General features: G+C 50.0%; 1 protein-coding gene across 1 annotated transcript in view; it reads right to left on the reverse strand.

The window, feature by feature from the left end:
* Positions 1–25,634, reverse strand: part of ZFAT (zinc finger and AT-hook domain containing) — a 191,092-nt gene that overhangs the window by 35,375 nt on the left and 130,083 nt on the right. Inside the window, exon 12 of the mRNA XM_043601834.1 lies at positions 8,371–8,509. Coding sequence (XP_043457769.1) covers positions 8,371–8,509 — 139 coding nt within the window. The remainder of the gene's footprint in view (positions 1–8,370; positions 8,510–25,634) is intronic.

Here is a 25,634-nt window from a genome sequence, read left to right on the forward strand (position 1 = left end):
AGTGAGAGAGTGTGGGGGAGGGGCAGAGAGAGAGGGAGACAGAGAATCCCAAGCAGGCCCTGTGCTGACAGCAGAGAGCCTGATGTGGGGCTCGAACCCACAAACCGTGAGATCATGACCTGAGCCGAAGCTGGGACGCTTAACTGACTGAGCCATCCAGGTGCCCACAGAATGGGCTTTTTTTTTTTTAATTTATTTTTTAACACTTATTTATTTTTGAGACAGAGAGAGACAGAGCATGAATGGGGGAGGGTCAGAAAGAGGGAGACACAGAATCTGAAACAGATTCCAGGCTCTCAGCTGTCAGCACAGAGCCCGACGCAGGGCTCGAACTCACGGACCGCAAGATCATGACCTGAGCCGAAGTCGGCTGCTTAACCGACTGAGCCACCCAGGCGCCCCCAGAATGGGCTTTTAAAAATAAACTAAATCACATCCCTCATAGGTATAGAACCTTCCATCAGACCCAGAATAAAATGCCAGCTCCAAGAGGTAGCCTGCACGACTTTACTGTCACCCCTGTGACACTGATCACCCCTGTGTGATCTTATTCCTGCCTTCTCTCTGGCCTTGTCTCCTCCCCACCCTTCCCGCAGTCTCTCCTTTCTCTGTCTCTGGCATTGACCAAGCTCATTCCCTTCTTGGCAAACCTGGTGTCATGGGGTCTACGGCCAGTCCTTCTGCTGTCTCTGTCCCTGTCTCCACCAGACTTGCTGTGCTCTCCTGCACCCGCCCAGGGTCTGAGATTTATTTCTTGCTCACTGGGGTACCGAGGAGGGAGAAGAGGAATTCTGTACTGATGACGGGGCTGTCTTGACAAATTGCATAATAACAGGCAAATCTCATGAAGACGCGGAACGTAATTGAAGCATCTCCCAGACGCCAAGTATGATGTGCTTGATTTTCGGAATCAATTCCAAGTCAGTGGAATCTGACAGTGTACTCTTCTGTAACTGGGGCTTCCTGTATATAACCTGAGGTGGTGCGTTGATTCCCCACACAGTCATGGGCAGAAAAGGAGGCCAACCCAGATGGCCAACAGCGCGTCCCCTCGCGCCTTCAACTCACTGCTTTACAGCCTCGCCACGCTGGGAGGGCGCAGGAGAGCACAGCAGGCCCAACAGAGACAGGACAGAATCAGCAGAAAGACTGGCAACACCAAATTATAAACTTCCAGAACACTCTACAGAGGAGGCAGCTCAAACAGGGGCTTATATTTTCCAAAACTTATACGTTGTGCACTCTTTTTTTAGGCCAAACGAAATGGGCTTATTCTTTCCTACCTAGCTGAGAATTAACTTAGATTTTAGCTTCCTTTGTTATCACTTATTAATCATCTAAAATGATGTATTTTCCTAGGATCACCTTTTTTAAAGCTCTCCAAGATGTGAGGACCTCTGCCTTTTTTCAGTTGGTTCAAGTGAGATAGGTCCTCCTGTAGAGACTTAGCAAGAGGCAGCAAACAAAAGCGACCTAAATGGAATTAAAGACTCCTTCCAGGGTGCTCTTAAATGGAAACTAATTTAAGGAGAAAAAACATCCTTATATTATGTTTAAATTAAGATTAATATGCTAATGCCCCGCATTAATTAAAACCTCAACCTTTGCCACACTGCCCTTAATTAAAGAACAATACATTGGAAGCATGTGACCCAGACTAAATGCAGAATGCGACCACTTAATTGGCATCAAAGCCGAGAGAAATTAATTTCCAGTTCAATTCATTACGTTCTTAGGCAATGCACAATAAAGGTCATGGGAGATGTGGCGAATTTACTTGTGGCCCTGGTGTATAAAGTGCACACCATGAGAACGGCCAACCCCAAAATTGCAGTTTCCTCAGAAGGCGTGATGAACCAGGCAAGAGCACAGGACGTCAGGAACAATTTTAAAAATCGATCATGGCACCTTTGCTCTTTTTGGAATGCAATGTATTCTGGAAGAGTCTTAGGCATTAAAATATCTGCGCTCCTTTGTGGTGGGTGACCTTACTGAAAATTCAATTTCATCTCCAATAACATTACTCCCAGGGTGGTGCGGAACGTGAGGCTGGGCAGTCAGGTACCTGGAGCTGGCACTGACATGACCCAGGAGCCACTTCCTGAAACTCCCAGGCCTTTGTTTTCTCTAAGATGAAATGCTAAAGCTCGTAACTTTAACAAAGGCACTCCAGTAGACAGAATAATGGACGCCCAGAGATATTCACATCCTGGAGGGAAGGGGATCCTTGTGCACTACTGGTGGGAATGTAAACTCTGCCACGTTGGAAAGCAGTGTGGAGGTTCCTCAAAAAGTTAAAAATACAACCACCCTATGATACAGCCATCCCGCTGCTGGGTTTGTATGGAAAGGTAATGAGAACAGAGTATCAAAGCAGTATCTGCAATCTCATGTTCACTGCAGCATTATTTACAATAGCCAAGATATGACCACAACCTGTGCCCATCAGTAGACACGTGGGTAAAGAAGATGTAGTGTGTATACACACACACACACACACACAGGAATATTAGTAAGCCATGAGAAGGAAGGAAACCCTGCCAGTTTTGACAACACGGATGGACCCTGAGGGTATTACGCTAAGTGAAATGAGTCAGACAGAGAAAGATAAATACTGTACGATTTCACTTATAGGGGGAATCAAAAACAAAAACCAAGAAAGTCAGACTCATAGAAACACACTAGAAAAGGGGTTGCCGGGAGCGGGGGACCACGGGAGACAGGGAGAGGCTGGTAAGAGAGTGCGCACTGGCAGTTATAAGATGATTAAGGTCTGAGGGTCGGATGTGAAATGCGGTAACCACAGCTGATAGCTGAAGCTTGCTAAGAGGGTAGAACTTACACATTCTCAACAAGAGCCAAAGGATTAGTGTGTGAGGTGATGAATGTGTCAGCCGACTGGATGATGAGAATCCTAAATATCTTACAGCTTTGTGAACGATACCTCAGTAAAGCTGGAAAAAAAAAAAAGCAGTGGGGACCTGTCTGTAAACTGGATTAGGCCCTAGGGGCACGTGAGCCCACACTAAACAGGTGGGGGTCCTGGCCCCCAGGAGCTGACGGTCTGGAATGGAATGTGCCCGGATACACAACAAAGACAGGTGTGTGAGGTTTTCATTACCATGAAAAATAAATAAACACAGAGAAAGAAAAAAGAAAGGTTCACATCCTGATCCCTGCAACATGGGAGGGTCACCTCGTGTGGCAAGAAGGGACTTTGAGGTCGTGATTCATCAAGGCTCCTGAGACAGGGAGATCGGCGTGGATTATTCAGGCGGGACTAATGTAATCACAAGGGTCCTCCTGTAGAAGAGGCACAAGGGAGGTCACAGAGAAGCCTCTACTGTCACTGGTGGCCGTGATAGTGGAAGAAGGAAGGGGCTGAGGCAAGGAATGTGAGCCGCCTCTAGAGGCTGGAACAGGCAAAAGAACAGGCTTTCCTCTGGAGACTCCAGAAGGAATACATACGTGTTAGCAAACTCGACCTGAGCCTGTGACACCTGTCTTGGACTCTAACCTTCAGAACCTTAAGATAATCAATCTGTGTTGCTTTAACCCACCAGCAAGTTTGTGGCCATTTGTCACAGCTGCGGTAAGAAACTGATATAAGCAGCTAGACAGTAACTGTGACAAATGAGCTTAATTATCAAAGGAAACTGGATACAGAGCAATGTGATGGTACAATATTAGGAAGCAAAATGTGGACCCGGACTTTGTTAAAATCCCCACTTGTTGCTGTCTCTTAATCCAGTGCCTGTCCTGAGACCCGGCAGAGCCCCAGCCCAGAACGAGGAAACGCGCCCAGGACAGCAATCTAGTGGAAATCCTATGCAAGCATGACGTGGAGGCCCCTGGTCACACAGCATGCTGTCAGAACACTACCTGGATCTCTCTCAAACCCCAGATCAGCAGATCAGCAGCTAGATCAGCAACTAGACCTGGAGACAAAAAAACTCAGAAAGAGTAAACGGCAGCCTGTGTGTGCGAGACCCTCTGACACAGGATCATGTGACCACTATGGAATGCGAGCCAATCACTGTCCCAGAACAGGACCATATGCTTCCTCCTCCTCTTCCTCCTTAACAAGTGCAAATGTGAGACAAGCTTCAGGGGGGACCAGCCGGGCCCTCGCCCACTCTGTGGCCTGGGCTGACCACTCTCCCACCCGTGTTTCCTCTCTTGAAAACAGGAATGACGATGCCGACCTCACAGGACCTCTGAGAGAGAAAGGAACGCAGAGCAATAACACGGTGCGATGACATCACGTCACTGGAAGCACCTGCCAGTCAGGTATGGAATCCGGGCCCTAATAAAAACAATTTTAAAATTAAAATGTCTCCAAATCAAATCAATGACTTTTGTGTAACCTGGTAGTTTCTGGATTTTCTTCTATGCTCTTTGCCCTGGATTTGGTGTGAAAAGCCAAGGTATGGATATCTATCCAAGGTGCGTATGCACATACTTTTACACTCTTCTATTAGGGTAGTTCAAAATCACGCCAAGATTTTAGCAGATGCTGCAAACGCAGCCTTCTCCTCGAGCCCTGCTCTTCCCGCTGCCCCTCATCCCAATCGCCACCCCAGCCTCAATGACCCTCGAACAGTGGGGCCGGGGAGAAGGGTCAGCACCACAGAGAAGCAGCGAACTCTCCTCCTGTGAGCAGCGTGGGTAACTGTTGGAAGGAACACACATTCTGTTACAGCCAGAACACGGGGCCTTGTAGGAGCTTCCCAGCCTTCGTCCGCAGCTCAGGCCACAACACGATAAAGGCCAACACATCCCAGGGTCCAGCACAATGTCAGGCACACTAGGAGCACAAGAGACACATGGTGACCAAGGAACGTGGGAATAAACACGATAGTCAATCTGAACCATTTATCAAGCACTACGTGTCAGGCACCTCCTGGGACCTTAGAGAGTGAGATCTAATCTCTACAACTGCTGTTGAGCAGTATCAGCACCTCGTCTTCGAAGACACGTAACACGACGTTCAGAGAAGTTAAGCGAGTCGTCCCAGCGCCACGGCGATCGGCCACCCCGGCTCCGGGCCCCGGACTCCCATGCCTGTGCTCACGCCAATAACCTGGAGTGACCTGGAGTGACCTGCGGGGCCGCTCTGAGGTCACTGGGAAGTAAGCAGCCTGCCAGTCCCACCTGTGTCCTGCGGTGAGCTCAGGACGGAGCTAACGGCCTGTGAAGCGAAGCCAGCCCCCAGGCCGAGACCTAGAGAAGCGGCCCCTGAGCTACTAACTCACGCAGATTCCGAGAGGAAACAGGGCCGGGCCCGCTGCAGCCACACGACGTGAAAACGTGTGTTTGTGTGGGAAAATGCCTCACGCCCATATTAACGAACAAGCGACGGGCTAAGAAAATTAGCAAGAGATTGTCCAATCTGCCTTCGAAGTATCAGAAGAACACCAAATATAAGCAGGGAGTAGTAACACATCGACACGGCCTTCCGGGAAAGTCTCATTACCGAAACGCACCAGAGTTCTCAGGGGACTGTGGGTCCCAAAGGGGTGCCATCGTCACCCCTGTGCCCTGGGGACCAGTGGCGGGCGGGAGCCAGCTGCCACCAGCTCGCAAGCCGCTGTGCGCATCTCCGTCCAGTTCAGTGACATCACCCTGATAGCTTAAAATTGGCCACAGCACAACCATTTCCACTACAGAAGCTGGCGGACGCTGTAAACCAGCTTCCCTTCTCCCTGCCCCTGAGACAGCCCGTTGGTAAACATTTACAGAACACGACGGGTGGACGCCCAAGCAGCCGCCACTCCAGAGGCCTTCGGGAACCCACTGAAAATCACCCCGACTCCACGGAGACCACCGGGGAACCTTCCCCCAGAAACCGGCAAGGAACAGAAAAGTCTGACCTGGAAACATCTCTGCCTTTTAGGCCTTCCTCCCTACCTCCTGCACAGTGCCACGCGTGGACATCCTTCCCAAATCCCTGAGCATTGTAGGTAAGAGAACCTTTGCCCACAGCTGATGGCTTTGCCTGTGTCAGAGCATGGCACTGCTTACGCTGGGCTGATGGACAAGGAGTTCCTTCCCCTGTGGGGAAGCCGTAACACCACTCTGAGAAGGGTACATTTTGTTCACAGCTTGTTGTCACGTTACTCTAACACATATTTCTCTATACCAAAACAAGAAGTTAGTAAGTCCCATGAAGATATTTTTTGATGAGGGACTAGAAGAGAAAAACAAAACCAAGTGTGGGGGGTGGGGAGAGGTTGGGGAGAATTCTGTGAAATTAATCAAAAGAAGATGAAAATTTCCAGTGGTACCCAAGCACCCAGCGTTCCGAACACAGCAACTGTGTGCATCCCATGTTGTCCCTCCGTTTTCCTGCCTGCTCTCAGACAGAGGAACAGTGGGAGCATCGTGCTCTTAAAGATCCTAACCTGTGTTCATACTCAACCAGCTGTCTCATTTCAGAGACTATTCTCCCGCCAAAATACAATGGTGTAATGTCTCTTATGAGCCAAGAGAGGCATCTAGTTGTTTCCTTCCTCAGTTTGTCCCTTGAAGGGGGCACTGGAAATATGTGTGTGTGTGTGTGTGTGTACATATGTACGTGTGTATATATATATACACATACACATATATACATATACGCATGTATATGTATACATGAAGACACCAAAAATGCCCCTGCGAAGATAAAAATTAAAACCCTCAGACCCTGTCAGGGAATGCCAACGGATGACAGAGCGTCTTAGAAAGGTAACTGAAAACGTAGGGCAGGAAACAGTTCGGCACCGGCACATTCTCCGCAAGGCGATGATGAAAGTTTGGAAGCAGAGAGCAGTGATAGTGTCATCAATCAGAGCCCCATGCCTGTCCCAACAGCCGCAGTAAAGGTCTATTTCCTGCCAATCCAACCCAACAGCGCGAAGGATAATAAAAGGAATGTCTAGCCTGCTTCTCGAGCAATCTGCTGTGACTCTAAGGCAATCGGTTCTCTCCTCTGTGATTCCTGGACCGGGGCAGGAGGGGCGGGGTGGGGGGCAGGGGGCATCAAAAATGATGCAATGGCTCTAGAGCTCTAGAGGGCGTAGATGTTTTCAGGAAAAAGGAAACAAGTACGAAAATGTATTGCGGGCCACTCAGGTGCTCGCTCAGGTAACCCCGTCCGCCACCAGGAGAGAAGGCTGCTATTGACTCCATTGTCAGGCGAAGGGCCTGAGCTGGAGAGGCTGGTTAACGTGCCCCGATGGCACCACTCAAGGAGCAGAGAGCACAGACTCGAGCCAGGGCCCCTGCACCCCCCACGGCACCATCCCGGTCTTCAGCTCTACGAAACGGTCATTAAAACACGAGGCACACACTCCCCGTTACCCCTGATGGATGGCTCTAAAATTATCCTGAGTTTTTATGCCGTTATCTACCTCCATACATCAGCCCTGTCACTGAAAGTGCTGAAGGATTCGGTCAATTCATTTGTTTTATATGAAGATTCATTCAAGGCAATCCCAGCGAGCGGGGACTTCACGCCGCACCGGAAACCTCGGAGCGCCCGCACCTGCAGCCGGGAGCGCCAGCCCGCATCTCTGTTCACTGGGGGCAGGTTTCTAAAACAGTCTCTGGCTTCAAAGAGTCACAGGACTCAGGAAGTAGTAAAAACTGATGGACTGTGTGCGGCAATCATTTTTTTAGTTGAATTACTGAGGCACGGATATAAATACAGCAGCACTTCTCTGTATGGCAACAGCTCATGAGCTCAACCTTCTCAAGTGGGAATATGCGATCATTTACTGAAAAAAGCAGCAAAAAAAAAAAAAAAAAAAAAAAAAAACAAACCACCTCTCAGGCTTTTCAAGAATATGAGAGGTTTGCATCCATTCTGTTCAGTTTAAATGCTCTAAATGGTTTATCCTTTTCAGGATGAATAAGCAATCTGAGCACTCAATAAATATTTCTGGATAATCTAAAGAAGCTCACCTACAAATATGCTTGCCACGGCATGATTCATAATTGCCACAAAAGAGGAATCTGGAAACCCTACCATGTCCAACAGGAGCAGGGCAAAACAAAATGGGCCGGCCACCTGATGCTGGACCACAAACAGCCCTTGGGAGTTATACTGAGGGAGACAACAGAATGTGCACATGAGCAGGAACTTTCATGCAGGAGGAAGGTACACGGACCAAGAACACAAGGCAGCCAGCGCTGGCAAGTGAACGTCGTGGGGAGGGTGGTAAATTAGGATTCCTCATCCTGGATTTCCACGGAGGCAGCAAGTAACGCTGAGACATACCAACGGGGGACGTGGAGCACAGTCATGATGACGGGGAACTAACAAAATGCTCAGGGGTCGGGGCTGAGCTGCAAGACGTCCCAGCTCCTCTCAAGGGGCACACCGCCTACCTTGCTGGACGAGTGCGTCGGCCGCCAGCTCCCCGGTGCCCACGTTGGCGTATTCCTCGTTGGGGTGCTTCCTGTTGTAGTGCCGTTTCAGGGAGCCGGATATGTTACAGGAGTAATGGCAATGGGCACAGCGGAAGGGCTGTAGGGACAAGGACTGAAGGTGAGCCCCAGGGGAGGTCGAGTCCCAAGCGGAAGGGGGCGCAACTTGCCCCAATGTCCTCCTCCACCGACCCCCCACCCCGGGGTGTCTGACACCCCCAAAGCCTGATGAGCAGGCTGCCCCCTAGGATGCGCTCCAGGGAAAAAACGCAACGTCGGGATGCTGAGTCCTGCCTCGGCGGGGACCAAGCAAGTCATGGCACAAGGTGTCCCCTGGGTAGGAAGGGTCTGTGCTCAATGTGGTCGCTTTCATTTCTCATTTTGTCCACTTCTTGTCCAAGAAGAAAATAACATAAGAGGAACACAGCAATCTATCATTTTCCTTTTTTTTTTTTTTTTTTAAGTGAATGTCTTCCGGGGCACCTGGGTGGCTCATTTGGTTGAGCATCTGACTCTTGATTTTGGTTCAGGTCATGATCTCACGGTTGTAAGATCGAGGCTTGTGTCGGGCTCTGTGTGCGGAGCTTGAAGTCTGCCTGCGATTCTCTTTCTCCTTCTCTGCCCCTCCCCTGTCTGTGCTTTCTCTCTCTCTCTCTCATAATTAAACATTTATTTTTTTTAATTTTTTTAAATGTTTGTTTATTTTTGAGAGAGAGAGAGACAGAATATGAGGATGGGAGGGGCCGAGAGACAGAGACACAGAATCCGAAGCAGGCTCCAGGCTCCGAGCTGTCAGCACAGAGCCTGACACGGGACTCGAACTCACGAGCCGTAAGATCATGACCTGAGCTGAGGTCGGACGCTTAACCGACTGAGCCACCCAGGCACCCCAAAATAAACGAACATTTAAAAAATAAAATACAATAAAATAAAGTAAATGTCTTTCAAAGTAGCTCCCCTCACAATTAATTCCCTGTTGTACCTGCTTCTCCAAGTCACTTTCTCCACAGGACTCACCTGCAAGCCTGTGCACAGACACAGGCATCAACCCACAGCTGTCCCCCATTATGGAAATCCACCTGGTAAATGTATTTCCAGCCCCCACCTGGGCAGGATAAGGCACTTTCAAGATAAGGACGCAAGGGGTCATGCGGCCTGGCTCCCACCTTGCATACTGCTTTGAGGGGTCCAGAATGAGCGGTGAGGAGAAAGGGGTGCCTGCTCAAGCCCCTTAGGGAACCCAGTGAGGCCATGCCATCGGCTGAGTGAAGGATGGACGTCTGGATCACTGTTCCATCCCCCGCCCTGATGCACAGGCAAGACAGTATCAGTATCCCTCTGAACCGTGAGCCCTACAACTGTCCAACAGAATGCCACATGAATCCCCAATGTGCATTCAGGGCCCATCTGGGAACACAAGCAGCTCGCTGGCCTGGCAGAAACAGGAGAGAGAGAGCAGCCCATGGTGGTAGGAGCTCTGGGAATAGTCCGGGGGAGCTGGATGGGACAACGGGAAATGCCGGCTTTCTCTGAGCTCTGTCCAGGGCCTGTCTGCTCTCCTGCGGTAGACCCAGTGATCAGTCTGACAGCGTGATATATATCCTGTTGCGATTGCGCCCAAACCACAAACAGGGATGTCCAACTGTTTTCCCGGTTATCTCTATGGGGATGCTCTGCAGGCACCTCAGAATAAACGCACACAATTTCAGACTCTTCTTTCTGCAAAATCAGCTCATCACCCAAAGGCAAACCCCTGAGTGTCACCCTAGACTTTTTCTTTTCTCTTACTATTCGCCTAATTACTGAGTCTTGTCCAGGCTTCCTCGGAAACCTCTCCAGAATTCGCTCCTGCTCCTTTCTGTCCCAGCAGCACATAGGAAGGGGCCATCCCGGCCTATAAAGCAAATGCTGTTACCCCCAGGAGGGCCATTCTTGGAGAGAAAGACCCACGGAAGTCAATCCAGTGAGAAAACCTGAAACGTTCCCTCCACCCTACGCAAGGCCACTCTGTGGTCGTAGGATGCTCTGGGCCACACTGCATGTGCTACATTCAGTCCCTTGTGCAAGAAAACCCCGTGGCTTGGCCCACAAGGATTTATTAAACAAAAAGACCCGGGAAAAAGGCAAAAATTAGCCAGGCTCTCTCATCCGTCTACTGAGCAGAGAACAAGCAATCTAAAATGCCACTGTGTCATTATTTGCAGAGTTAAAATAGAAGCTAAAACATTTTCAAATGCTTTCATCTCCTAAATATGCAAACGTTATAAAATTACTTTTGGAACACTAGCACTTACATAGAAATCAGAAAGAACAATAGAAAAATACTCCATTACCAGGGCTGAGTGGTCAGTGGGCATAAGAGGCAGGAAGGGGCAACTACAGAAATGGTCCTGTGGACCTAACTCCATGCCCCAGAGCCAATTTCGCCCTTCGTGGGGCCAAGCGGGTTAACTTCCCTGTGAGAGTTTCAACTTGTATTCCCATGCCCACTCCTCGACAGAACTGCGAATGAGGAGAAAAACTGCCAAGATGTGAGCAGACAGGCCAAAAAATGTACAGGTAGGCCCACCTGTGACTGACTGACCACCAATTTCTACCCAAAATCTTCAATTCTTAAAGCTGAAAGAGACGCTTTCAGAGGCTAACCAACCTTCACTCCACGAGGGCACGTTCTCCTGTGGCCTCTGGCAGGCCGTGATCGTAGCCGCTGGAAGATGCGGGGAGGTGAGAAGCCGCTCAGCTGCTCGACGGCACCAGGGGTTTAGAAAGATCTGTCCCCCTGCGGCCTCTTACCCTCAGTGCCCTTGCACTGTGTCAGGCCCCCCGCAACCTCTCAGTGACATCAATCACCAGTGAACCTCCGTTCGGCATCTTTTCCCTACAACTGCGGTCACTGGGCCGCATCTGGGCCCTTCCAACAAAGCAAGTTCAGACCTATGAGGAGGTGCTGCCGCTTGTCAGCAGGGCGTTCTGCTGGGGCTGTCGCAGGGCTGGGGACAAAGGCGGAGGAGAGGGCACGTGACATCTCTACGTCCACGGCCAGACACCAAGTCCGACTGCATTACTAATATTCCAAGTCTTGAGGTTTCAGTGGTGAAGCATGTACTCACTGACCGCCTTCGGGGAGCAGGTGGAACTGTGCTCCACCCTGGACAGAGAGTGATGGACAGAGAGATCTGTGATCCTCTGAATCCACATGAGTTCGGAGACATAGATGCTATCTGGGCAAGAAAATCAGAAAACTCGGGGTCTAAGTCAGACGTTGGTAGTTGGCAAGGGACAGTAGATCTTCAAAGGGAAGTTCTTTATCGAGAGCTTTCGGGCCCAAAGACGCCCCAAAGTCAGGAGGAACATAGAAGCAGCTACAGCAGCGGAGTTCGTGTAAAACAAAACATCCACGTTCTTACTGTGGCCAAAAACTAAACTGAATCACCAGCGAGGCATTCCTGCTATTCAGGGTTACACTGGAGTTATTAAGAAACGCAATCAAGCATAAAAATTATTACAGTTTTACCTGCCACAGGCCAGGTAGTTCTCAGTGTTTTGCAGGGATTAATTCCTAGAAGTCTCAGAACCAACTAATATGCTAGGTACAATTATTATCCCCATCTTACAGATAAGGAAACTGCAGTCCAGTTACGGAATCCACCAAAAGTGTCACACGTTCCCAGCCTGACCAGTTGGTCTGCACTGGATTTGGGGATCCAGGCCCCGCCAGCAACAAAGAGATGACCTGACTTCCCATTTGCCATTATTTCCTGAAGAACCAGGTCCCCTGGGAGCTCCATCAGGGAAGGCATGGATCTCCCAGACATAAAAAAGCCCAGAGCTAACCAACAACTCCTAAAAACGAGGAGCACCCAGTGGGCTGGGAGAACTGTAGGCAGTTCCTGGAGCACCATAATGGGGGAGGGACTGCTGGGGGTTGAGAAGACGGCAGGAGACAGTCGCCAGATCACAGGGGGACATGCCAGCAACGTGGCTTCAGGAACACATGTCTCCACCAGGTTTCTTCACACCTAGAATTAACCATTCTGGAAACTGATGGAAGGTGGATTTGAAAGGAACAAGACTGGAGGCAGGGAACACGTGTCCAGTTGTGGCTAGAGGTGCACACAAGAGACACAGACACATCTATAACACACACATATGGATTATAGATTATGTGTCTTTACACAGGTAGGTATGTATATTACAGATAAATGATACAGATATTTGTATAAGCCCTAAAATGAGAGCATGGCACAAGGAAGTGGAAAGTGAAGAGAGGCTTTAAGAGAGATGGGGGAGGTAAAACCAGCCAGACCCAGTGACTCAGAAGCAGTGTGAAAAAAGGAAGGTGGGCGCCCAGGATGACCCCAAGTCTCCAGCAAGGAAGACACAAGAGGAAGGCATTGCGCCAGCTGTGGAGGGAGTTCTACGGATGAGGAGAAAGAGGGGTGTGAGTACAGAACTCTGGATACCCAAGAGGGCATTTCCAGAAAGAGGCTGGAGAATGAGTCCTAACTCAGAGGAGAGTTCTGGGCTGTAGACACAGATCTGAGCACAGGCGAGTAGCAGAGGCCCACAGATGGAACGCACCCATCATGAGAGGGTGTGTGAGGTGAAGAGGGCAGCAGCAGGAGGGTGGCATCTGGAACAGGAGAGACAGACCAGAGGATGAGCTCAGGAAGAAGGATGAGAAAGAGTGACAGCAGACGAACCAGGCGTGGGTGGAGTCACAGCATCTATGGAACAATGCCCTTCACGGAGGCAGGGATGGCAGGGACGACACACTAAGAAACCCGGTAAGGTAAGGCCTAACGGGTGTCCACGGGACCGGGCCGTGGCCCCGGTGGCTGTACTAAGAAGAATTCCAGTAACATGGCCAGTCAAGGAGAGAAGGCGAAGGGCAGAAGCTGGGTTTGGGGCCATGTTTCAATGATGTTTTAAAAGTCTTTCTCAAAGGGTGCACCAAAGATCAGCCATCTGAGTTGAAAGACAAAGGGCGGTTGACTTGGTGGAGGCTGAAATCAATGTTCTCAGACTTACATCAGGGAAGTAGGTAAAAGAAACTTTTTCACAACTGGAGGATTTATGGCTCTGGTTCCTCAAACAGACAGGGACAGGAAGTCCCATCTCACTTGTGAAACTGGGCTTGGAGAAACTGATTAGAAGGCATCTAACTGCATGCAAGTGAGGCCAATCCAACTTCCCGTCAGCACCAAGAGGAATGTTTTAAAACAGATGAGAAGCTGGCGATGAGGCGATGTCCCAGGTGGTAACACTGGTAACCAGCTGCAAAGCCCAGGATAGCTTTCGGGTGGAGTAGAGGGTGCCCTGTTGGCCCGGCAGGCAGGAAGGCCCTTGCCACGCAAGCTCCCGCTGTGGTCTGGGTAACCAAGGACGGCAGATGGCCGTGCAGCTATGTCAAAAGGCTCAGGGATGGAGATGTGAGCCTGGCCCTTGAGTTGGGCCCACCCCTCTCTGGAGAGAATGGAAAAAGATAATGACCTGGGAGAAGGTTCTGGATAACTATTGGGGTGAAACCTACAACCACCAGTGAAGACTTTATAACCTTAATTTAAAAAACCAGCTAAGGTAGAGATAGAGACAAAGACGAGGTAAAGAAGGAGACAAACCACAAGTCTAACTGATACCCAAGTGACTTTGGATTCCAACTGCAGGAAGAGATAGTACGACTGTTACAACCCCTAATATATGGACTGGTTGGTACAAGGCAGTTTCGACAATGCTTGATGGAGACCAGGCTATCTGAACGTGGACACCTTTGTGGCGCGAAGGCCCTCGTAATGACCCAATAGCATTTGACATCAAGCGTAGGTCAAAGCGTGGAGTCAGAAAGCATGAATGAACCAGGAGCTAGGGGATTGAGGTTCAGGTGCTGGGCACACCACTGATCGGCTGGGATACCCCAGCTAAGACATCATCTGTGAAATGGAAAAAAAAAAACTTTCCCTATTTACCTGACAGGGTTTAAATGATGTATCAAGAAAGAGTATGAGTCTGCTTTGAGAAATAAGGCACATCAGGCCTCATGACTGTTACACTTAATTAATTAGTACGTTAACATTTGTTACTATCATCCTCTGAAGCACCTCCTGGTGGGGGTCACCCCTCTTTCCCTCCTTCCCTCTTATAGAAGCCTCCTCCTTGGTGCAGCCTATGACCCTCCCACGGTGCCTGGTCATAGAGGGGATGCATCCAGGAGAGCCCGGGGCTCGAGGCTGGCCCCCCACCATAAGGGTTTTGTGAATGTTAACTATTATTATCTCTAAGATCATTTTCAGAGTCAAATGTTATAGCGTAAAATAACAGAAATAAATCAGAAAACTGACCATAAAAAATAAACACTAGCAACAAGAAAAAACAACCTCCCAGGGGTTACAAAGAACAATTAAGTTTTAGTTACACAGGCAAAGAAGAAATGCTGAAGAGAGTTGCATTTCTGTCTTTTGAGGCCAGGTTACGTGGGGCAAGTGCACTACACTCCCATTGCTTCCCTTCTGGGGGACTGCCCAACCAGGGACACCAGGTCGACAGCAGGCCAAGGGAAGCTCCGTGAAAGTAGCAGTGGGGCCACAGAATGCAGCCGTGGCCAAACTGCAGAGGAAGGAAGACATGGCTTCGGAAAATGTTCTGAGCACGAGGAGGGTAAGGCGGTAGGAGGCACTCCTGACGTTGGCCCTCAGCCAAGAGCTAAAACAACCACTGTCTCTAAACGCCAACCAAGGTTGAGCGAGTACCAGTCGTCAACAAAAGCTGTGGCTAGGACAGCCGTGTCCACCTCCTCACTACACAAGGGCCACCATCAACTAGCCATGTGGCCTCAGGCATAGGCCTGAACTTCCGGCGTCTCGGTTTACTCCTCAGAAATTGGGACTGGGAAGACACTGACAGCACAGAATTACTGGGTGGGACCAAAGAAGTTATACAGATGAAAGGGTGAGTAAATGTTCAAAATATCTGCTCCATCATCACCATCACCATCATCATCACCATCACCATAAACATCATCATCACCATCACCATCACCATAAACATCATCATCACCATCACCATCAACATCACCATCGCCATCACCATCATCATCACCATCATCATCACCATCACCATAAACATCATCATCACCATCACCATCATCATCACCATAAACATCATCATCACCATCACCATCAATGTCATCATCGCCATCACCATCATCATCGCCATCACCATCATCACCATAAACATCACCATCGCCATCACCATAAACATCACCATCACCATAAACATTATCACCATCACCATCAACATCACCATCGCCATCACCATCATCATCATCATCACCATCGCCATCAACATCATCATCACCATCATCATCACCATCGCCATCACCATAAACATCACCATCACCATTGCCATCACCATAAACATCATCGCCATCACCACCGCCACTGCCATCATGCAGAGATGCTATAGTATCAGAGCTCCACTGTGTGGTCTTCTCCCACCCAACATCCTCTCAGAAAAGATCCACAGAAGGGTAGGCTAACCCACCTGCACCCCAGGCTCTCCCAGGTGCGTGCCCCTTTGAAGGTCTATGCAACCTGAGGTCAAAGAGGTCATGGTCAGATGTCACTGTTCCTGTGAGGCCTCCTCTCTCTGTCCCCGGCGCCCCTTACAGCTTTGAGCTGGTTTGCATTTTATGGCACTGATTACCTTCTAATAGAAGACAGGATTTACTTACTTATTCTGCTTATTGTCTATTCCCTCCGTGAGAATATAAACCCCAGGAGGGCAGAATTCTTTTGTTGCTTTTTGGTCTGTTTTGATCATTGTTACTACAGCACCTAGAACGGTGCCCGCAAGCAGTAAGCTCAGTACTAACTGAATTTAGCTGACCTGGGAACACTCCCTCTAGACCAGCTCTTTATGTTGAAGGCTCCCAAGTCTAGATTCCTGTAGACCCAGGGGAGACAGGAAGGAAATACCGAGGGGCGAGCAGCAGACACTACTAGGCTATGGAGACTTCATAAATTTCGATGTTTTCTAGGATTTCTAGAATAGAATGCATGTTTTAAGTAATTAGAGACACGTAAATGGGAAGTTAAATAGATTAAAAAAGAAAAAAAAAAAAAAAAACTGGCCCAGGCCCTGAGCTTGACTTTGGCCCAAGACTCAGTGAGTGTCAACGGCTCAAGGCCTAAGTCTGGGGACCTTGTTTCCTGCCAAATCCCACGAGATGGGAAGTGACAGCTTCTTCCAACTGAGGCCCTACCTGGATTTTACTTCTGGAAAGCAATAATCACAACTGATGCTTCCCCACCATGTGCTTTGGAGAGCTCTGGGGCCCAGGACCTTTCTCACCACCACCTTGGAGTGGCAGGGCTTTCTGGAGCCAGACACACCTGCGCTCAGTCACGGTTCCGCTGCCGAACATTTGGGCACCTTGGGCACGCTTCTTCATTTTCTCGCAAGGAGGAGTGATCACGCGAAAAGAACAGCCTGCGTGGAGATGCTCATCGAATTGTTATCATCGACTGTTCTGACACCGAAACTCTGGGCACACCGCATCATTCAAAGGAAAGGTAGGAGTGGTGTTCCTGTTTGCACGTGGGATTTTAGAATCTCCATGTTAGGGGCGCCTGGGTGGCGCAGTCGGTTAAGCGTCCGACTTCAGCCAGGTCACGATCTCGCGGTCCGTGAGCTCGAGCCCCGCGTCGGGCTCTGGGCTGATGGCTCAGAGCCTGGAGCCTGTTTCCGATTCTGTGTCTCCTCTCTCTCTGCCCTTCCCCCGTTCATGCTCTGTCTCTCTCTGTCCCAAAAATAAATAAAAAACGTTGAAAAAAAAAATTAAAAAAAAAAAGAATCTCCATGTTTGCCTTTGGAACAACGGAAGACCGGAGTGAGGAGGCGCACCAGAATGCACTGGCGACGAAGACTGTGACCCCTGGGTCTCTACCATACGCCTCACAACCGCCTTGGGAAGACATGTCGATTCTCTCCTTACAGCTAGGGACGCAAAGGCCTGGGAGGGTAAGCGGTTTGCTCCCCGGCAAAAACCAGGGTGTGAGCTAAGGTAGGTCTGACTCCAAATTGGAGCCCAGGTGCCCACCACTCTCCTCAGCACAGCTGGTGCCCTGCCCACCGCAGGCCTGCAGCAAACACCACTTCTGGGCAGTCTCCCTGCTGACGGACTGGATGGATGGTTTCTGCAACTTTTCCTCTGAGATTTTCAGTGTGGCAAAGGACTTTGGTTCCGCTCACAGGATCAACAAGGTGATGCTGTTTTCAGGGTAGGATTTGCAGCACACGAAGTTCTGGTGGCACAAACCACTCACCTTGTCTTGCCCTGGCCTCCCATCGGCCCTGCCTCAGGGCCCTGGCTCTGCACAGCCTGCCGTGTGGACAGCCCGCGGGACTGCCCGCTAGCAGCTACCTCCGAAACTACAGGGTAGACCCAGTTGAGAGCCACCGTGCCTGTATTTCCACAGATTTCTAAAATGCACACCAGATACCCACACTCCCTCTGAACGGAATCTCCACTGAGAGATTTCTTGAACATAATACAATAATGAAGCAAGGCTTTCTGTGCCCTACATAAGAAAACATTTACAGATATTAAATCTGCTCTTTGCTAAAAGAACAACTCCTGACGGGCTGCGCGGAACCTCCCCGTCGTACAGGGCCTGACTCACAGCAGCGGGCCTACGGCCTCGGGCGAATGTGAAAAATCCTCTGCCCTTGGGACCATGCTGGGCTTCCCCGGGACTGAGCATCTCAGTGCTAAAGCACGTACACGTGTTGTGCCCCTTCTTGGATTCACTGGCCCTCACGACACTGAGAGAAGGAGAGCCCCGTGGGCTGGAGGCCAGGCAGTGAACTCAGGACAGAGTGAGGACCCGAGCTGGGCCGGCCCAGCAACGCAAGAGCCGTTAAGCCCCGTGTCTCCGTGGCTACGAGCCTTCAAAGGAGCTCAGAGTTCCACCTCCACCTTGCTGTCTTCCATGATGCAGCTATTACACCGAAGTTCCATAGCATTTGTTATTTGCTCACTGGTTCGCTCAACAGATATTTGTTAAGGGCTGCCTACGTGCCGAGAACAGAACAAAAACTAAAACACGGGGCCTCCCGGGGCTCGCGTTCTAGCATCACAAGCAAGTCACACGTGACCTGCCAGATCAAGCATCACGGAGGGAAGCAAAGCGGGTGAACCCGGCCTGGGAGGAGGTGAGCGAGTCGCATGGCCTTCTGGGAGAAGAGCGGTGGGAAGACGAGGAGCAGGTGTGAAGCCGGGCGAGGCGACGGGGTGCAGGGCAAGGTGTGCAGCAGAGAGAGGTGGGGAGCGTGGGGGGGGGATGGGGCAGGCAGGGAGGCGCACGGAGCCCTCTGGAAGATCTGAGCTCCACCTCGCAGTGGGCTCAGAAGCCGCAGGAGTGGCAGGGACTGGCCGGGGACATCGTGGCTTTTTTTTTTTTTTTTTTTTTTTACTTCCGGAGTCTCTGATAACCAGTATTAACCAAGTCGTTCCATAAAACCCAAATGCTGGGAGGTACAATGGAGATAGAAAAAAAGAGAAGGGGGTTCTGTGGTCAAATAAGTTTTGTTTGTTTTTTTCAAGTTATTTATTTTGAGAGAGAGAGAGCGAGCAAGCAGGGGAGGGGTAGGGAGAGAAAGAAAGAGAGAATTGCAAGCAGGCTCTGCACTGTCAGCACAGAGCTCGATGTGGGGCTCAAACTCATGAACCAAGAGATCATGACCTGAGCCGAAACCATGAGTCAGACGTTTAATTGACTGAGCTGCCCAGGTGCCCAGGTCAAATAAGTTTAAGAATCGCTGCATGCCATATCCCGTCCACACGACACCTAAAGGATCCCAAGGAAGGAGTGTCCCAAGGCGCACACTCCGGAAAACCGTGTTTATGCCACCCTCCACCCTCCACTCTCCAATGGTAGCTGGCGTCACCTCCCAGGCTGACCGTGAGCTCCCCAAGTTCAGGTGCCGGGGCGTACATCCTTCCATTTCTGTTGGGTCGCCCACTACAACCAACGAGAGTACTGGGTCCCCCAGACTCGCAAAACAAAGCATGCAAAAGCAGAAGCCTCTGACTGGACGGCTGCCGACTTAAACTCCCTACCCAGTGGTAAATGTGCCCGTGAGAGACTTTCTACTCAGAGAAACTTCATCGCTTGGAATCTATAAACTGCCAAGTCCCATTACCCGCACAGGGTCATCCAGCAAAGCTAGTGGCCCTTCAAGAACCTTCTGGATGATGACGCGGGCTGGGAGACTGAAATGTTTCATACGTACGCAAAGACGTGCCCACAGACTACTCTGGGGGTCATTCCAGCCGAGCCACGTGCAGGCCCCTCTCCCTGCAGCAAGAGAAACACCGGGAGGGACCATCACCGAAGACTGCACCTGCACCTGGGAGTGGGAAGTGAGCCACTCAACAGGAAAAAGACGCAAACTCGTAAGAAAAAGGACCAAGACTGGCCAGCACAAGACACGTGCGATGTTTATAAGGGAAATGCCCAAAGAGCATTTGCCCCCAGACTGACACACACACAAAGAGCCTAACGATGCACGGTCACAGGGGACGCACACAAGGGCGAAAAGAAACACGGAGGCGGAAGTGAAGACACACACACCAGAAAGGAAAAGGCTGCTCCCCAAGGAGCAGGCAGCCTTCCACGGGCTTCTGTCCCTGACGGGCAGCCTCTAAAGAGGTTTGTAGCAGGGATTTCAAAGCGACGCTGTCTGTGCGAATGAGAGTATGGCGCCCTCTCCTTGTCCCGCGGGCGGCACACAATCCGGGCCAACTGGGTACTCCGCCCATGGCCTGCAGTCTGAAGCTGCAGGCAAGGCCGCCCTGCTCCGCCTGTGCAGGAGAGAAGAGTCCTGTGATCTCTGTCTCCGTCCCCATCTCTCCAGGATTTACGGGCCTGAGCGCACGAGGTTGGAACTTCATTCCAGGCTCAGCCGTGACAGGGACAAAACCAAGCCTGGGCTTGAGGAGCCGGAGAGAAGACAGCCAGGTCATCACATCCGTTAAGAAGCGTGAAGCCATCTCTGTTATAAAATGAGGCCAGAGATAAATTAAACAATTTAAAAGAATAAATGTTTCTAAACCGTGGGGTACCACAAGTTCAAGAAAGGCTTGCGCTGAGGCAATTACCTCATCACAATAAATAACAGTAAATCAATCCACACTAATTGCTTTTCTTGCCAGAGCTTAGAAGACTCTTCAGCGTTCTTGGATTATTGATTTTTTTGTAATCGCTTGTGCTGTCAAAAATGTAATATTTCCAAAGAATATACCGCTCACTGCTAGACAGACAGAATTTTAATTTAACGTAAGACAACCCAATTTCCATTTTTTCCCCCCGAAGTGCTTAAAAAATCTAAAATACCAGGAAGCTGAAGACAGCATTACAGGTTTTCAGCAGAGACATTTCAGCTCAAACAAGTTAATAAATGGCTGACCGCCCCCCTCCTCGTCTTGGACCTTCCTCCTCCTCACACACCTACACACACACACACACACACACACGCAGGCACGCACGCACGCACACACATACAAAAGTGCTTAAAGAAAAAAAAAAAAGAGAGAGTAATCCCAGATTCTTCACTTTCATGCAAATTAAGAACTAAAAAGCAAAACAAACACCAGAACAGAAACCCTACCCTTCACTTCGTGCCTTCTTGATCCCACGGGTTTGGCAATTGCCACTGAATGTGGGAAACGTTCCGCCTCCTAAATTTGTACTCGGTCAGCACCTTGCTCACAGATCTTAAGTTCTGACAGCTACAACACAGAGCTACAGGCTTATATAATCAGAGCAGTGAGGGGAAAAAAGGACAAGGGGGCAAAAATGTCCCTCTGCTTGGGATGACAACGAGAAAGGCGTAGGGTCCTGGACAAAGAGCAGCTTTGTCTACCAAGAGGCAGCTTCACTACTTACTACTGCATCACTCTTGAGTGTGTTACTGAGCTGGACTCAGGCCTCAGTTTCCACATCTGTGAAATGGGAATATCATTCCTACACTATAGGAGTTCTGGGGCAAAATAAAGTAACTTTTAGGTATAAATTTTATGTCTGTTACATAAAATACTGCTGTAATGCCCAGCACATGACTATTATAAAAGGGACCAGTCCACCTGCCTTCTTTATTCTGCCCCTAGATACTTAACTAAACATGCCAACTTCTGCTGGAAATTTCTACAGAAAGGTGAAACCATCTCCCGGGTAATAGAAGTTATAGTAGAAAGAAAGCCACGAAGCCATAAGCAAGGCCAGATGACTCAGCATTCTGAAGGACACTGAGAATTTCAGACTGAGGACCGATTTGGACTCTGTGAATGTGTGGTTCTGAACATTCTGCCTGTTTGAGATCATTTCCGTACTTTTACTCCCTTGCTCACGAAGTTTAGACTGGAATCCGGGAGTACATTACTTACGTAGCCACATCCTGGCTGACCTCATCCAAACACCACTTTTGTTCAAGTTAGCATCTAAGCCCCTTATGGATTCTGTGGTCTCAGCTGCCTGGTGTCCTCTTCTGGCTTCAAATGGACACACTGTGAACATGTCTGGGACTCATCCCATTATCGGGAATGCAACATGGGATTACACTATCTCCCTCTGACTGGTGGATATCAGGGAACTTTCTGGTTGCTACAGGTTTTCAAAGCGATAGGTTTTATATAACACGACGATACTATATTAACGCCATTGAATCATGGCTTTTACAAAATGACGGAATTGGAATAATTAGCTGCTCTTCAGGGCTCTCACGGCACTTAGTACGTAACTTTCTCGTAGCAGTTAATACACTTGCTGCTGCTTTTTATACACATTGGGCTCTCCACAGACTTGTGAGCCTGGCAGACAGAGGCCTGGCTTCATCCTGACATCCCCCGCCCCTGGCATAGTGCCTGGCACAGAGTGGGTACACAGAAAAGGGTGTTAAAGAAATGTCTAAGGGGCGCCTGGGTGGCACAGTCGGTTAAGTGTCCGACTTCAGCTCGGGTCATGATCTCGTGGTTTGTGAGTTTGAGCCCCATGTCGGGCTCTGTGCTGACAGCTCAGAGCCTGCAGCCTGTTTCAGATTCTGTGTCTTCCCCTCTCTCCGCCCCTGCTCTGCTCACGTCCTGTGTCTCTCTGTCTCTCAATAATAAATAAACGTTAAAAAAAAAGGTAAAAGAAATGAGTAAACATTTCAGGTTTTGCATCAAAGATTCAGATGAAGTTTAGTACGTTTCGTACTTCCTCTGTCTCTTCAAACTCTGTGTGTTAAATTGTGAGGTGATGTCCTCCTCAAGGAATCCTGAGGGAAAGCTCATCAGTGGTAACAATATCAGCCCTTGAAATCTTCCTTACTCCTCAAGAGTTTTGTGAAAGTACCTTAGTTATGCAGATTTCAATTTGACAATAGACCGGCCCTTCCTCAGGCTTTTCATAACACAATTTTTTTAGGATTCAACTGGCTTTAGATTCCTATCAAAAATCGATGAAGTTGAATAGTGTCTTTTCAAGATAACGATCTGGCTGGTTCCTGTTTAAAAGAACATACTGGTATAGGCCTGAAGGTCCTATGGCCGCAGGAGAGAGGGCCAGCCCTCACCTTCGGAAGGCCAGGGCAGAGGAATGACCACAGCCATTTGTCAGACTACCCAAGGCCGTGTTTCAGGAACAAGAGCGTCTAAAGTGAGAAGGAAGGGTCAGTAGTAAGTCACACTGAATGGTTTCCAAACTGTGCAGATAGTGAAAACTGCTGATTTCAGACTAATTTTTTTTTTCTTTGCAGACGTGGCAAATTCATGCACCAAGTGTTTCACTTGCTTTTCAGAAGTCAGAAATCCTTGGTGCACTTGAAGCCACACAGAGCAAAGACCCAAAGGACAAGCTCCCTCTAGCACGGGGGCCCCGTGACGTGGCTCGGCGTAATGCAAAAAGTGGGTGGGCCCCACGTTCGGGGAAGTCAGGCTCCGTGAAAGCTTGGACGGGTCTGGCAGTGCAGGGCAGCACCATCCAGGAGAGACGCTCACTCTGCCAGCAGGGGAACGTATGAATAACTCTACTCGGGAAATGCACCTGCTAAAAGGTTCTCTGTGCTAACTGAGGTATCCATGTGGCCAAGTGTGTTTTAAAGGAATGTACCAGCGGCGCCTGGGTGGCTCAGTCGGATGAGAGTCCAACTTCAGTTCAGGTCATGATCTCACAGTTCGTGGGTTCGAGCCCCACGTCGGGCTCTGTGCTGACAGCTCGGAGCCTGGAGCCTGCTTCAGATTCTGTGTCTCCCTCCCTCTCTGCCCCTTCCCTGCCTCTCAAAAATAAATAAACATTAAAAAAAATGTTTTAAGAGTAAATAAAAAATAAAGGAATGTACCGAACCAGGGGAATTAGGCAACTGGACACTGAATTAGGCAAACTGAATTAGGCAAACGGAACACATCACAGGCACCAAGAATCTTAAACGAAAGTATGATAAAGAGGACGACACTGTGCACATACGACAATCTTCAGATGAAAAGAGACAGGAAGAAACCTGGGACGGAGTCTGGGCAGAAGGAACATTGGAGAACAGTGCCTCAAGCCCTCCAGGAAGCCTGCAACTAGCACTCGCAACCTGTAAGTGACAAGAGGCACTGCCTCATCACCACGTTACCGGGAAGTTACAGGGGCGCCTGGGTGGCTCAGTCGGTTAAGCATCCGACTTTTGGTTTCCGCGCAGGTCAAGACCTCACAGTTCATGAGTCTGAGCCCTGCATCAGGCTCTGCGCTGGGAGCACAGAGTCTGCTTGGGAGTCTCTCTCTCTCTCTCTCTCTCTCTCTCTCTCTCTCTCTCTCTCTCTCAAAGTAAAGAAAATTTAAAAAAAAAAAAAAAAAAAAAAAAGAAGCTACAGAGTTTAGGTGTCTTGCCCAAGGCCACACAGGTAGTAAGTGGCAAGTCTGGATTCTAAGAGCGTCTGACCACAAAGCCGTGATGCATAAAGTCAAACTAGAAAGTGCTTAAGCTGCAAGGCAGGGGCTTGTGCCGAAGCTGCCTGCCGTTGTTTCTCCCACTGACACGCTTCCAAGGGTCTGAGAAGCCCCGAGGTCTCCCCGGGCCTACTTGTGAGTGATGATGCGTGGAGAAAACCCTCGCCCGAAGCTGGCAGAGCTCCTGGTGACTGTGACTCCACTTAGATTACTCGTGACAGCAGCAGTCGGCCGCCTCACACACCCTCCTGGCTCCAGACTTCCAGCAAATTCCCACACATCCAGGGTGCGTGGGGGAGGGAGCCGACAGCCACGCTTACTGGGCACCTGCTCTGTGCACTGTCACAATCACACGGTGGGGCGTTCCTGCTTCCAGTCAGGGTGTCGAAAACCACAAGGGGCTGTTGCTCCCACGCAAACAACGTCAGACTGTCGGGGCACGAAGAGACGTAAGTGAACCAAATTCCAGAAGTGAGCAGACACTGCCTAGGAGAGAAGAGCCCGGTGGCTGCTCTCATCCCCGTGATCTACTCACCTCTTCCCTGTGGAATGGGGAGCTTCAGCAGGTACAACAAGGGAGCAGGGCAGGAGAGGAGGGAGAGAACCCACCCCAGCCCTCAGGGACTGGGTCTCACACATGGCAGCGAGGACCCCTGGCCCAAAGCAGGCGAGGGGAGGGGAAGTCCAGCACCACCCTTACGAAAGTGCAAAAGCCTTCACCGGGCACCCTGGCTCTCCCGAGGCTGGGCCGGGCAGAGAGGGGAGAGAGCTTCCCCAAGGAGAATGCTGGAGAGAAACAGGATCATCCCAGCACCTCGAAAAGCTGGCAGCCTGCCTGTAAAGCTGATAGGGAGCCCACGCGGTTTGGAAAGCCAGCAGCTGTGCTGTGAAACAGAAAGCGAATCCTGGAGCCTCTCGCTGTGCTCAGATGCCCAGCCTTGCTGAAAGGAAAGACCCGAACCTTTTCCCAAAACATCTGACGACAGTGGAGAGCCAGCTCTGGAGTTGCGACAGACTAGATTTATTCACTCCTGTGCTCGGAGAGACCCAAGACCACCCCCACGTTCCATGATTGGGTAGGAGGGCTCACAGGGCTCAGCATACAGATACTCACTGCTATCATTCCTTACAGCCAAAGGATGCAAAGCAAAATTTGCAAAGGGAAAAGGCACGCAGAGTCCAAAGGCATAAGTTTCCAAGAGTCCTCTCCCAGCAGAGTCCCACCGGGCAGCCGAAATTCCCTTGCAACGAGCTGTC

This window comes from Prionailurus bengalensis, chromosome F2 (assembly GCF_016509475.1).
Source record: "Prionailurus bengalensis isolate Pbe53 chromosome F2, Fcat_Pben_1.1_paternal_pri, whole genome shotgun sequence".
Classification (NCBI taxonomy): Eukaryota; Metazoa; Chordata; class Mammalia; order Carnivora; family Felidae; genus Prionailurus; species Prionailurus bengalensis.